We start from the raw sequence: 14,566 nt of genomic DNA on the forward strand, positions 1-14,566 counted from the left end.
TGTTCCCCTATTTTTATAAAATGATTATAAAAACTATGAATGAAAAAGAGTTTCTCAAATGACCTTTCTTAGGTCAATTACAAAAGGCCAAAGATAGTTTCCTATTCAAATTTTATTGATATTATATTTGCACTAAATGATTGTTAAGAATTTTCTAAGTGTGTGATAGGCTGTGACAAGCCTGATTCAATAGCCTCGAACTTCTGTGCTGGCTAGATGGCTTAGTAGATAAAGGTGCTTGCTGTCAATCCTGAGGAATTGAGTTCAATCCCCAAAACCTCCATGGTAGAAGAAGACAATTAGCTCAATACGTTTTTCTTTCCTAACCTCCACATGCATACCCTGACATGCAGGCGACACATGCATGCACACACACACACACACACACACACTCATGAATAAATAAATGAATGTAATGAAAATAGAAGTAAATATTTTTTCAAGATATTTTTAAATGGCCCTAGTTTCTGTGAAAACCATATACTAAGCTAAAGGAAAGTAGCAAATAAATATTTAAAAAATAGAAACAGGTGGAAAATTGATTATAAATAAAATCTGAAGTCAAGAAATATACTGGAGGACTAAAATAACGGTCATGGAGTTAAGCTAGGGAAGGGGTCCTTGTCTTTTCTAGTCAACTGGGTTCTTTAAAAATGTGAAGGTCTGCTTTAGTGGCCACTCTGCTGTCACAGGGTGGCATGTCCACTTGATGCCATGTGTACAAGCAGGGAGAGGAGGCACCCGACGAAAGATCCACAGAAGCATGTGGAGCTCTCAGCTGCTTACCTCAGTTTAGGCAGAGCTGACCTTGCAGATTTAGCCTGCTGTCCATTTGGCTAAATGTAAGATCCTTTTATCAGTTCACCTTACAGGTGCATTCACTTGAAAGGTGGAAACCCAGTACTGCCAGGGGGAAAAAAATACTATCTATGATTTAAAATGTTAACAACAGAAATCAATGCATAGTTTTATTTAAATCATTTCTCCTGGATTTCCACTTACACACATAATGGAGTAGCTCTTAAGAGACCCACTGCCCAGCTGGGAAAACTTATAAAAGAAAACGCAAAATAAAATGATTGGCCTAGCATGGTGGCACACATCTGCAATCTCAGCATTCCGGACACAGGTGCTAGTGTATCCAGAGTTTGAAGCTACACTGGCCTACACAATGAGTTCCTGTCTCAACAGCAACAACAGTGAGGAAGTTTTCTAGAAAGTATGAAAGAAACAGGACAAAAGTCAAATTTTAAACTGTGCTGATAAGCGATGCTCACTGAGAAGAGCCTGGCTTTGCTCGTGTCGCCCAGCTCAGCTTCCTGATAATTGTTCATTCTTAGAAGAGGACACAGACTTAGAAGGTGAGTACATGGGGGAAGAATGTGGGGGTGAAGACGGTAGGCATACTTTAGTAGCACTATGAGGACTGATAATAAAGAAGAAATAATAATACAAGTCATATACATTTTAATAAAGATATTAAGGGTAGTATCATCAATTTTATGTCAGTAAATTAAATGATTGTAAACAGCTACTAAAGGCAACATAACAAAACTGAGCCAAACAGGAAAAAAAAAAACTCAGTATTTTAATACTTTTCCTCAAATAAAACCCCCAGGTTCATATTTTTTAAGTAATGAATTTTTAAATAAAATATGTGTATATTTGGATTATATATGTATATTTATATATACATGTATATCAAACATAAATATAAAATATGTAAATATGTATTTCAAATATGTAGCAAGTATTTAACATAATTTTTATTTATGCACAACTTTTAAATTATGTATATATTTGCATGAGTCCACATGTATATAGTTGTGTGTACATGTACATATATACATATATGAACACATATAAATAAACTGGGAGTCAACATTTGGTATTGTTTTTTCTTCATTCACTCCCTTCTTTGTTTTTGAGGCAATTGAACTAGATTTGACGAGACTGACTTCCTGCCTGACCATGAACCCTCCAGTGTTGTGATTGCACTCTGCTTCTCTCAATGTGTGCCAGGGAGCAAACTCAGGAAATAAAGCATGCTTACTAAGCCTCTTATCACTTGAGACATCGTCTACACACACACACACACACACACACACACACACACACACACACAAACACAAAAACACACACACACACACTTTAGGAAATAATTAATGGAACTAACTGATCTATCTACAAATAATAGCATTCACAGTAAAAAAAAAAAAGTTAATTTTCTTTACTGAGATCTAGACATATCACACATTTATGTTAATACCACATTGTACTAGTGCCTGGGCCAACACAGTAATAATGCAAGGCAGAAAAAAAAAAACTCAAAGATTAACAAAGATGAAATGCCACTGTCATAATTTATAGGCACATGATTTTGTATGCTAGGATCTGAAAAACTAGAAACTTGTAGAATTAGAAAATGAACTTATCAAGGTCAATGAACATTAAATCAATATATCATGTAAACCTATCATATCATAGACATGAAAATTTTAAAAAGCAAGAAACTCTGAAATAAAAAAGATCATTTTTCAAAGCAGAAACAGACTTACTTAAAGTCCACAAACCACAATAATTGCTTGATTCCAATCAGCACACTAGTCACTGCTTCCACTTCCAAACTAAGGCATTTTAAGAGATTGCTGGTGACCAAACCCTTTCACTGTCAGTGAAGAGAACAACTAAAACAGGGAAAGCAACAATTTTCTGACATGGGCAGCGAGGTGACCCAAAGTCTCTGCACCTGCCACAAGTAGGAAACCAAAGATATGAGCTGGATTCGTCTATACTGAACACTAACCCATTAAGGGGAAATGGTGAGTGTGCTTTGTCACAAAAGAAGAAAGAATGCTTAGGAAAGACAGTTCATGCACCCTGGCCTCATCTTTACTGAATGTCCCATCTGAATTCCAAAAGTGTGTGACAAATGAGGCCACAGGTTTAATGACATTGACAATCCTGAACAAGGAAATGTTTGCCTTTCGGCATTAACGTGAATCTTTTTATACACAGTGTCAACAGCATACTGGAGCTTTGTATTTTCTATAAATTCTACAAGCATTTGTAAAAACTGTAATACCTCACATAGGAAGGTATGTCTATATTTCAATATTATTCTGCTTTATATGGATATTTAAATCCTTACAGCATTCATTCAATAATCCTGTTTTCTTCCCCTTCCACCCACCCCCCCCAATCACACTCAACCCTCAACTCCTTCTCCATCATCTTTGACACCGAGATAAAACAGTGGACCTGTTTTTATTTCAGCTTGAAGTAGTATATCCATTCAATGATTTTATTCCTATTATGAATCAGAAAGAGAAAGTACCACAGTGGTCATAGAAGCGGTGCTAAATGCTCACTATCTGTAAGTTTTGACCTGGTGTTTATAATCGCTCCAGACTTCTGGGGATCACCACCCTTCTGAGACTCCTTCACACATTTCCTGATTAACAACCCTGTTTTTTTCCTTAGATCATATAACTAATTATGTTTTTGCCAAAATACATCCACCCACTTCAAAAATCCAGGCAGCTGAGATAGTATTTCCCCTCTGGGTACTGTTCTGATATCACTGGGTATAATTTTGGATTTATAATGAAACTCCCACAGATTTCTCTACACTCAAAATATATCTATGATCCTGAACTTGCATTAGTACTGGCCCCGAGGTCTTACACAGAAGTCTAAATGACTGTTTAGGAAAAAATGGGATTTTCCTCCCACAAATTTATTATATGCCAGTGTTGTAGAACTCCCCCATCCTAACCCTTCTTGGCACCTTATAGGCATTCCTATCTTGAAACCAGAGCAACTATGATTACCCTTACAAAAGCCTTAAAATATTGGACTTTTGGACATTCCTTCATAGAAGGTGAGGGTTGGAAGGTCATTAACCTTCACCTGAACATTCATAAATGGCTTATTCCCTGCCTCATCAAGCTCCGTATAATCTCGCCCTAGTTGCTATGCTCTCTGAATTTGCTGGAGAATATACAAGGTCAAAGTTTAACTGAGAGAGCTACTCCAGGTCTGCTACCTTCTAAGGATGAGCTTTTATTCAGCAGTTATTTAGGCTCCTGCAGGTAACTCCCTATCCATGTTCCTATAAATAATCTCCAGAGCCTCACTGTTTCACGAAGCCAGGCTTAGATGAAATACTTTCCTTGGTCTGTCCTTAGTGACCTATCTGTCAAAAGACATGTGTTCACATATCTCCAATAAAACTCACATGGTAAGCCAGGGTGTGGTGGCACATGCCTATAATCCTAGTACTCTGGGAGAGAGAAGCAAGCAGAACTCTGAGTATTTGAGACTAGCCTAGTCTACAAAGTGAGTCCAGGACAGCCAAGGTGACACAGAGAAACCCTATCTTGTAAAACAAACCAAAAAAAAAATCATAATAAACAAAAGACCTCACACAATGGGCCTGTAGTCTATGCTTCAGTACATGCAGGGGAATAGAGAGTGAGGAGGGTAGAAAGGGAACATGTTCTAAATTATCCATCTGGAAATTTTCATTCCACTTGTTCTAATCAAACCTGCCATTCAGCATTGGATAATCATCAGTACTATGGTTCCAGGCTCTACTCATTGCTCAGGAAAGTTGGCAGAAATGGTTGACCGAACGAAGAGTCATGACACACAGCAAGGCAGGATGGCTTGTCACTTGTTTCCTCTTGGAGCAGCAGAATACTCAGAAAGTCAAGGCAAAAACAAAACAAAACAAACAAACAAAAAAAACCCAACACCAACAGCAAAACAAAACGCTTCTAGTATGTGGCTTTTTAACGAATACCACAAGACAGAAATCTGCTAAAACATCAAGAGCCACATGTACAGAAATATTGTATGTCTACATCTTTGTGTCATGAGAACGGGGCCCCCAGGTCTGTGACTCACCTCCACGAGCTTGTTGGCATGTTCACGAAAAACCTGCGCGTATTCCTTCACTTCCTTTTCATTCCCACTCTTCGCAGCCTCAATGAGAACCAGCAAGGGGACGTTGGTTTCCAAGAAAGAGTCTGATATGTGATCCATCACCGCTTTCCGAAGCTACAGTTATAAACAGAAGCAGACAGACATTAGGAATAGAATTGTCAATCTTCCTAAACCACTGTCAAGCTTTCATTACAATGTAAACAATTGTGGTGGTTAGTTTTAATTGACAACTTGACATAACAACTTAGAGTCTGCTGGGAAAATTGTCAGCAAGGGATATTTTGGGGGAAATATCTTGGTTGTGTTCATTGATGTAGGAAGATCCAGGCTATCATATGCAGTACTATTCCCCAGGCAGGGAATTCTGGACTACATAAATGTGGAGCAGAGTATGCTGAGCACTAAGAAGCATGCATGCATTCCTTATCTCTCTGCTGTGGACGGTGGATGGGACTAGCTGCTTTAAGCTCATTCCTTTTGCTTTGCCTTGTCACGGTAACTGACTGTAACCTGGAATTATAGGTCAAACAAACCCTTTCTCCTCTCAGTCTCTGAATAATGACCACAGAAACAGAATTGAAGCTAGGACAATAATAGTCCCACTCCCTTTTGAATTTTCTCTTATCATATAAAAGAAAAGGAGGTAGACTGACGCTTGTCTGCCTAGGGACTGTACGTGTTATACCTCTAGAAAATTACGTACACTTCCATGGCTCAAAACTCCAACCAAAGAACTGTCCTCATCCTTCACTGATCTGTATGCTTGGCTCTATGAATTGAGTCCCAATAACATTCAACAGCTCAGACTCTTCAGTTGTGCAGACTTCTAGGGACCAACCAGCCACTGGAGAAAACTTCAGATTGGATGGCAAGCCTTGAAGCCATCCCCAGAATTTTTATCAATGTGTGGCCTCCTGCCCTTTTCATATCCACTGTTTGTGCTTTATAGAGTGAAAACAGGAAACATCTGACAATCATAAAAATATTCCAGCCCAGGTGCTATAGTGATGCAGTTGCTATGTTCCAGGAAAAAAAAAATACTTAGAATTATGTTTCAAGGTAAGAATAAATAAACCTGAATCTTCTAACAATGCATAATTGCACACCATTCCCTCACTATTAAAATAAGTGGGGCAGCTGCATGAAAACAAATAAAACCATCCCTGCACAATCACCTTGCTTCTACTTTGCTCATAATCATCTGAATGTATATGGACTATAAATAAAAATAAACACAAGAGAAGATGGTAAACAATATCTACATTTCACAAATCAATTTATTAGGATGCATCCAAGAGAAGGTGGGAGAGTTTTGACAATGTGACACACTCACTTGTAACTGGTCAGAAGAACTGGTGTGAATAAAGGCCTGTCCCTTTGGGTACTAATTAGCATAATGGTTGTATTCGCATACCTGTGAGTTGGTTTGCCTTCCCTCTGAATTGCTTTGACATTTTTCCTTGTAAAATACAAGGAAGATTATGGGAAGTTAAAGTCACTCTGAAGCTCTGAGTACAAAAACTGGCAAAAGTATATAAAATTATTTCCTGGAAATAATAGTGGTTACTTGTGATGTCATCTGTTAGTGGTATGTAACATATGCCAACACTCAAGTAGTTTCTTTCCATATTTTGTTGTTGAAATCATTCAACAAGATTATGAAACATAGAGCACTGTTGAGGAAGTTCTCCAAGAGAAAGAGCTGGGACTCAGACTAGTGAAATAAATGGCATTCGGCCCTCACGGGGCAAAGAAATATAACAACAGCAAACGAAGACATAAAGGGGTCTTTACAGGGAACATTGCAAACTAGCCTGTCACAGCTGCTTTAAGCACACTCATTCATGTAGAGAAGAAATGAGTAGAGATAGAATTTTTAAAATGACTTTCAGCAACAAGAGAAACAAATATGAGAAAGTCTACATAAGGGGTAAGCTGGAGAAAAATTAGGAAGTCTGTCCCACAAACCAGGACACCACATCTTTAATATGTACAAAAAGCAGCTGAAGAAGGAACTCTGTTAAGCTAGGAAAACCACCTGTAGTAGGTCTTCCTAAACTCTGAGGCCGAATTTGCTTACACAAATGAGAACATTTAAACATCACAAACAGCTGCAAAGAATAGTTTGTCTCCATAGACATTAAACTATACCAGAAAGATATGCCTATAAAATAGGTAAAAATTGTAACCTTAAATAAAAGGTAACATACAATTTCAAACTAAATACAGGCCGTCATAGACAAAACATAAGATATTAAAGAACCCAAACTGCTATAAGAAACAAGTGGGCACTAGGCAGCACAATTCATACCTGTGATCCCTGTACTTGTGAGGTCAAGGTGGGACAAGTCCTATGAACTTGAGTCTACCATAGGCTAGATAGTCAGTCCCAGACCAGTCTGGGCTATGGCATAAGAACCTCTCAATAAAAACAAAATTGGAGAACTGGCTCAGTGAATTAAGAGCACTTGTTGCACTTGCAGAAGATGGAGTTCATTTCCCAGTTTTCATGTCAGATGAGCCACGGCAGCCTGTGACTCCAACTCCCCTACATGAAGAAGACCAGGCACAGTGAACATTTCAAACTCATTTCCTATAGCTTCTGGCAGAGCAGAACTTCACATAGGAAAGGGAAAAGGGAGAGTGAATAAACTTGATAGAGATCAGAAAGATAATATGAGAAAAATCTACATAAAGGTTGAACTTCATGGGTGCCATACATGCATTCTCTCTCCTCTCTCTCTCTCTCTTTCTCTCTCTCTCTCTCTCTCTCTCTCTCTCTCTCTCTCTCTCTCTCTCTCTCTCCTCCTATACACACATACTCACACACACATACACACACATGCATGCACATAAATAAAATAAAATACATCTTTAAAAAAGAAAGTAACTAAGAATTACATTTCAAAATTCCAAAATGGAATTGCAAATAGTCAATTTAAGAGACTGAATCAAAATTCATAAACACCATAGCAAGTGCCTTACAAGGAAAGAGAAGAAAAAAATCAAAATAAAGTATTGGCAACAGCTTAAAAGGGATGTGAAAAATATGACAAATCAAAAAAGGAAAAGAAATTCAATACATGGCTTCCAGGCATCCCTGAAGAAAGAAACTCAAAGCCATTTTAAGTACATATACCAAGACTCGTAAAACATGAAATTGCAGCAGACACAAAAGTGTTCATGTTCTGTGCCCTAACTTCCCCTACTCCCAAATAAAAAGTCAACAGCAACAACAAATATGCAGCCTGGTATGAAAGTATGTACCTATAATCTTATCCCCTGGATAAACTGAGGCATGAGTTTAAGACCTGAGGGGAAAAAGAAAAATGAGAAAGAGAAAAATAAAAAAATATTGAGTAGGATAAGAGAAAATGAAATGGTAGGGACTTGGGTATGAGTAGAAAATGGAAAAGTATATGAATTCATAAGAAATATCTGTACAGTGAGGGCTTTTTGTAGGAGATAAGTCTAGACTCTCTGAGGCAGAGAAGAAATATCTCTTACACATGCCTCTCTTCTTCCCGTGCCATATCAGATATGATTAGTCAGTTCCAGCACACTGTTATGCTGAGCTCAAGCCTCTTTTCCTAATCTTTCTTTAGCATGGTGCCATAGGCAACTAGCACTCATCAAACCTACTTTTCCTATAAGATAAAAGCTTTCTTTCTTTGCTAGACTCTCTTCAAATACAAGCTTTCTTTAGGTATAATTAGCTATGGGTCTAAGAAATCCACCACCACCTTGACTTTTAGAAATAAAAATGGACACTGATTCTAGGCTGGCTGCTGATAGTTCATTAAAAGATCTGACAACTTAACAACTGTCCTATCACTTACATGTTTAGAATAATCCTGTTAAGAATGGAAGTATTAATAATTTTAATATTACAATGTAAGGCTTAGCCAACAAGGTCAAAGTTGGCTGTGGAGTATGATTCAAGTGTTGCTCAAAAATCTGAAGGCTTAATATTTTTCCTTGAATGTAGCTGCCCCAGGCTTTTCATGATTACCGACATATTTTACCACAGTTCCCTAAGCTTTGTGCTATAATTATTATTAAAAATGGAAGATCAAAGCAACGAAGTGACTGGGCCAGCAGCCATCCAGCCTAGAGGGCTTGACAAAAATTGAGCCTCATTAAGTCAAGCAAATTTTAGCCAGTGTGAAGGTCAGTTCTGGTAATTAGTCAATGCGATAATCCACCCAAAGCCACTTTAATAAGTCAAGGTGCCTCAAGTGCACAGGATCCTAAAAAACTAAAGATACTGGTCCAGCCTGGTATGGCACAGGTAAGCAAAGGTTATCCAGGAACCCAAAGGAAAAGCATTAAGAAAACAATCACCATTTTGCTTGATTTGTATTCTTTTTAAGAGAAACATGAGATTCTTTGGTCATTATCTTGATGATATCACAAAGCAAAATCATTTTAATTGAAACACATGTGCATCTTAATGGGACTAAGTAGCTAAAAAAAAAAAAACAAAATGAATAGCTCATCAGGCCTTGTTTTCATCCTCCCACTGAACCCGTTCCCCCATGAAATTCAGGCTCTGCTAACTCAGTTAAAGTATAGCCATCCATTATATGTAGCACCTATGTGCAAATGCTTTGAGTGAGTTTCAACAGATCCAGTCCCTGCCCTCCAAGACTGTGCAAGCAGTCAGGAAACAGGTCTCTCTGGTCGAATAAAAAGCACCAGAGAAACTACGGTAAATGAATCACATTTATTAAATTATCATGACCTCATTATGTAACTCTATGACCTCTATGTAACTCTACAACATAGTGCCTGGCCTCCAAGACATTGATTTGACCGTGTTGTCTACATCCGGTGAGAACGCTGCAGCCATCTGGCTTAGCAGGTCTTACTCTCTGCGCTTCCCTTGAGAAGGAAACAATCAGGTTATCCTCTTTTGATGGTTTGTCAAGTTGACTAGACATGAATCAATGAAGAGCTACACCGCTGTGCACACCTGTAAGCAATTATCTTGATTATGTTAATTGATGTGGGAAGACCCAGCTTAACTATCAGATGGACCATTGCCTGGGTAGAGTGTAGTGGGCTGGATAAAGTGGAGCAAACAAGCTGAGCAGCCTCATGCTCACTCTTCCCATTCTCTCTTTTCTCCTTGTGATTGTGATGTGACTGGCTGCTTCAAGCTCCTGCTGCCTTGACTTTCCTTCCAGGGTAGACTGCACCCTTGAACTGTGAGCTGAAATAAACCTTTCCTCGCTTAAATTGCATTGTTAGAGTATTTTAGCACATCAACAGGAAAGAAAACTGAGACAGGTGCTTAGCATCCAAAGGAGAGGGGAGGCAAATGTGTTGGACAGAACTGATTTGGTCATTTTAGATCAAGTGAGAGCAGCCAAGAACCAATGACAGTCACAGGAGAAGGCATACAAACTTTTGAACAACTGCTATTGTTTATGCCCCACCTCAGATGCTATTCTAATACACTGTAGTGACAATAAATGATTGATTGTGCATGCATTTTATGAGAGTGAGTTTTAGTTGTTGTTGAGTCACCTTGTCAGGGAAGGTGGAAGAGAAGTCTTGGAAATAGTTTTTGATCAGTTTGTTGTCATTTTAATGCAGTCTTGTTTCTGAAAGCATGCCGTGTTCTGTTCTATAGTCATGGATCTTATTTAAAAATATCAAAGCTATAATTTCTTATTTGTACAGGTTAAAAAATCATCTTTAGTTAAAAAGTTGTTCCAATGAGAGCTGTCCCGGAAGGACAGGAGCAGGTGTTTAGTTCCATCTGTTGACTTCATTTTCTGCCCCAGCACACACAGGGATGAAGCAAAGTCCTCTTTTTCCTACACGGTGGGCAAGGGTAATTGCTTTCATGAGAAGAGACAATAAAAAGTTGCCTCGGGGTTCACAAGAGCGATTAACTGAGGATCTCCAGATGGCCTCAGTCCAACAGGTACAGCAGCTTGACTTGGTGGCAGAAAAATATTAGCAGAAAACTGAGCCTACAACTGCTAGATCCAAGATAAGGGACCCAAGAAAAGCGTGTGGGAATAGAGTGGGGAGTCAGAAACCACTGCAGTGTTGCATGAAGAAGGGTTAGTGAAAACAGGGCATGGATGGACAGAGTGGATGTTTATATTTTATATTAACAATTTTATTGGGAGCTTATTTTGTGGCACTATTCTAAAGAGTTAGGAAACTTCTTTTCACTCAAAGAGCTGGCTATAGGCCTAGGAAGATGGCTCAGAATGTGAGAGCATTTGCTGTCCAAGCTTGAGAAATGGCATGTGACTTGGCAGCATCTGTGTAAAAAGCTGGGCAGGGCTGCATGGTTTTATAGTTTTATTGTTGCATGTCCCTGTACCCAGCATTGGGGGATGGAAATGGATAGACTCCAGAAACTCAGCTTAGCTGAGTCAGTGAGCTTTCAGCTCAAGGTAATGAGATAGTAGCAAAAGACACCAGAGGTCCTGCCCAGGCCCCTATATGTGTGCCCATGGACACATGTGCATGTATGTACATGTGCTCATGTACACACACACACACACACACAGAGAGAGAGAGAGAGAGAGAGAGAGAGAGAGAGAGAGAGAGAGAGAGAGAGAGAGAGAGAGAGAGAGAGCTACCATTTTCTCTCAGAGATGAGAAAATTGATGCAAAATAATTAAGTGGCTCACTAATATTCACATAGCTTTTAAGTACCAGAGGAGTGGAATGGACTCACGGCTTTTGGCTTCAGAGCTCACACTTTAAACTACAAGCAAGCACAGCTTCCTCCTGTGTCTACTATGTGCCAACTAAGCATGCAATTTTTACCTAAACCATGGCTTTAAAGCATTGAACTGGAGAAATTCTTAGAAACAAGTTGTTCTAGGGAGGTAAGTAAGTACAGAGATGATTCTGGTCACTGCCTTTCTATGCAAACAAATCTCCTGGGAGATAGATAGTCACTGACTCCCCACCCCAGCAAGGGAAGAAGTGTATTCTTAGAACTACTCTCTTCTAAAGGAAAGAAACATTCTCGAAGGTCACATGACACTTTATGACTTCTTGAGTCTTCAAGAGTTTAAAGAAATACTTGAATCATGAACTAGATACATAGATAGGCAGATAGATAGATAGATAGATAGATAGATAGATAGATAGATAGATGGATAATAATAATGATGATGAAGATGATGATAGAAAGATAATAGATAGATAGATGGATGATTGATAAATATATAGTCTTGTATATATGCCTTATATTGCTGGCATTCTGAATCCAAAGTGACTCTCTGAATCTAGCATAATGCATTTTTGGCTGAAAAAACTTAACTGGACATTAGGAAAGATGGAGAGTAAGTAAAAGGACACATGAGACTTGCAAGAAGAAAGTGTCTGAGTATAGAGGAGCTCTGAGGGAGGAACAGAGGAAGTCGGAACTTGGGGAAATAGAAGGGAAGACCCACAGAAACACATTTAGTTTAAAAAGACATCATAATAACATCTAACACATTATATAGTGATTTTAAAAATTAAAAATAATATCCTTTATAGAAAACTGAGAAGGTACAGAATATTTCTCATTATTCTCTACATAAAGTAGTTTTATCATTATTTATGTAACATTTACATTATATTAGATATTGAAAGTAGCCTGACTGTTTCTCAAAGTATATTGAAGAATATATGTAAGTTATCTACAAATATAATGCCAGTTTACATAAGAGAAGGGAGCATCTGGAGATTTAGTATCCAATGTGGCCCTGGCACCATGATCTTATAGACAACTGTACTTGCTATTATACAATTGTGGGTCTCTGAATGCTAAAAATATTTTTAAAAAGAAAATTGTAGCAACACTAATAAAGTGGGTTTGTCAGGACTGTGGTTGGGTTAAATCCAAAGAACACAAGACTGCTCCCAGAAATGGCTAGGGAATCTGTGTTTCATGGTTTAATGTGCTAACTACATCATGTAATGAAATCTAGCCTTTGGTGGTAGACATGAGCCCACATCTGCCTCAATGTAAAGAGAGCTTTGAAAGGAGAACATGCCCAATAGCTCCCAGACAATCTAGAAAACTTTTTTTTGTCTCATTATACTGTCCTGGAACTCACTATGAGCCCACAACAGGCTCTAACTCAAAAATGTCCTCCTCACTTGATTATGCTTCCTGTGTGCTAGGATTATGGGTGTATACCATCACACCCAGCCTAACATTCTAATTTTGATTCTCATCCTCAAGAGGACTAGGATCAAATGACATTCACCCTAATATATCTGTTTCATCGTCTTAAACACAAAACTACCCACAGATGACAGCAGGTTGTCTCAGCAGATGGGACCAGTGATATCTCGGTCTTGGAATCATCCAATAAGTACAAGGACACATCAATGCTGCCTTCTTAAGCTCATGGGCCCTGTAACTTGTGTCCCTAATGAACAGTGACAAGTTTTTGATGCCTCCAGTAAAAAGACAATATAATTCCTCTGTAAATTGACCATTAGAATGGTCCCAATGCCCTTGCCTATAAGCTGAAAGGCGTAGTTAACACTTTTTACATAAGCTAGAAGACCAAAATTTAGCTATCAATCAAACAGGGTAGAAAGGAATGACTTGACAAAATCATCCATTAAGTCTGACAGCAGTCAAGAACACAAGGCTTTCTTCCAACTGTTTAAGCACATGTGTGACAAGGAAATATTAATTGCTTATGACAAGACATTTGAAAGTATTAGCTCAGCACTACCAGTCTATCTTTCCCAATTAAGGCTATTATCAATGTAAATGATGGTGTTTTTTTTTTCTATATATCGAAAAGAACACAGGTAGCAGATCATACCTGTGTAAACAGTATGCTTCCCTATTTCATGGAAGGGGAGTATCATGAAAGTACAGCACACTGTAACTCATAAGCTGGAAAAGAAAAAAAAGCTGTTTCAAAGATGATACAATGATGTCTGCCTTTGGGGGGATGTGATGGGTGTATGGTAGAGATGGGGTTATATTCAAATAAATGTTGAAAACTATTTTTTTTTCTTGCACAAAGTCTAAAATGCTGAAGCTGTTTGATGAATATGAAACAGTTCCCACTAGAAGAGGAGAACACAAGGCCTCTCCCTAAGCCAAGCAGATTAGCATATGCTTAAGCTTGCTTGAGACTCTGGTGACTGTGTACTATAAGTTACCTGCAGAACAACGCCCCTGCATGTCTTTTCATGGGGATCTCTGTACAAGTGAAGTCTTCCATAAAGATGGATTCTCTACATTAATTGAAGAGACATGCTTCAAAGAAATAAGCTCATGATAAGGGTCTGAAGAAAGACCTAGTTCAGCCTGGTCACACAGGTTATTGAGTACCTCTAATCCCAGCCTTGTGGGCTAAGAACGAGTATATCTCTCTCCCTTTGAAGAGACAACCCTGCATGTTTAACATTTCTCTAGTGCTTATCTATAATAATGACCCACATGCCTCTATATCTCTTTAATGGGTAGCTGCTCTTTCTTGGAACATTGAAATAAGTCTATTACCTTCAACTCCATGCTGCAAAACTCTGGTCTAATATCAAAGAGGGAACAATGGTTCCATGAAGGGAAAAAATATACAAAACTATCATATTTTTATCAAGAAGTTGTAAGTGTTCTCCT

At 38.4% G+C, this 14,566-nt stretch overlaps 1 protein-coding gene across 2 annotated transcripts in view; it reads right to left on the bottom strand.

Moving 5' to 3' along the window:
* Positions 1–14,566, bottom strand: part of Ctnna2 (catenin alpha 2) — a 1,128,304-nt gene that overhangs the window by 259,645 nt on the left and 854,093 nt on the right. For both annotated transcript variants that reach the window (XM_051154752.1, XM_051154753.1), the window contains exon 9: positions 4,912–5,064. In XM_051154752.1, coding sequence (XP_051010709.1) covers positions 4,912–5,064 — 153 coding nt within the window. The remainder of the gene's footprint in view (positions 1–4,911; positions 5,065–14,566) is intronic.

The sequence above is a fragment of the Acomys russatus genome, chromosome 13, assembly GCF_903995435.1.
Source record: "Acomys russatus chromosome 13, mAcoRus1.1, whole genome shotgun sequence".
Lineage (NCBI taxonomy): Eukaryota > Metazoa > Chordata > Mammalia > Rodentia > Muridae > Acomys > Acomys russatus.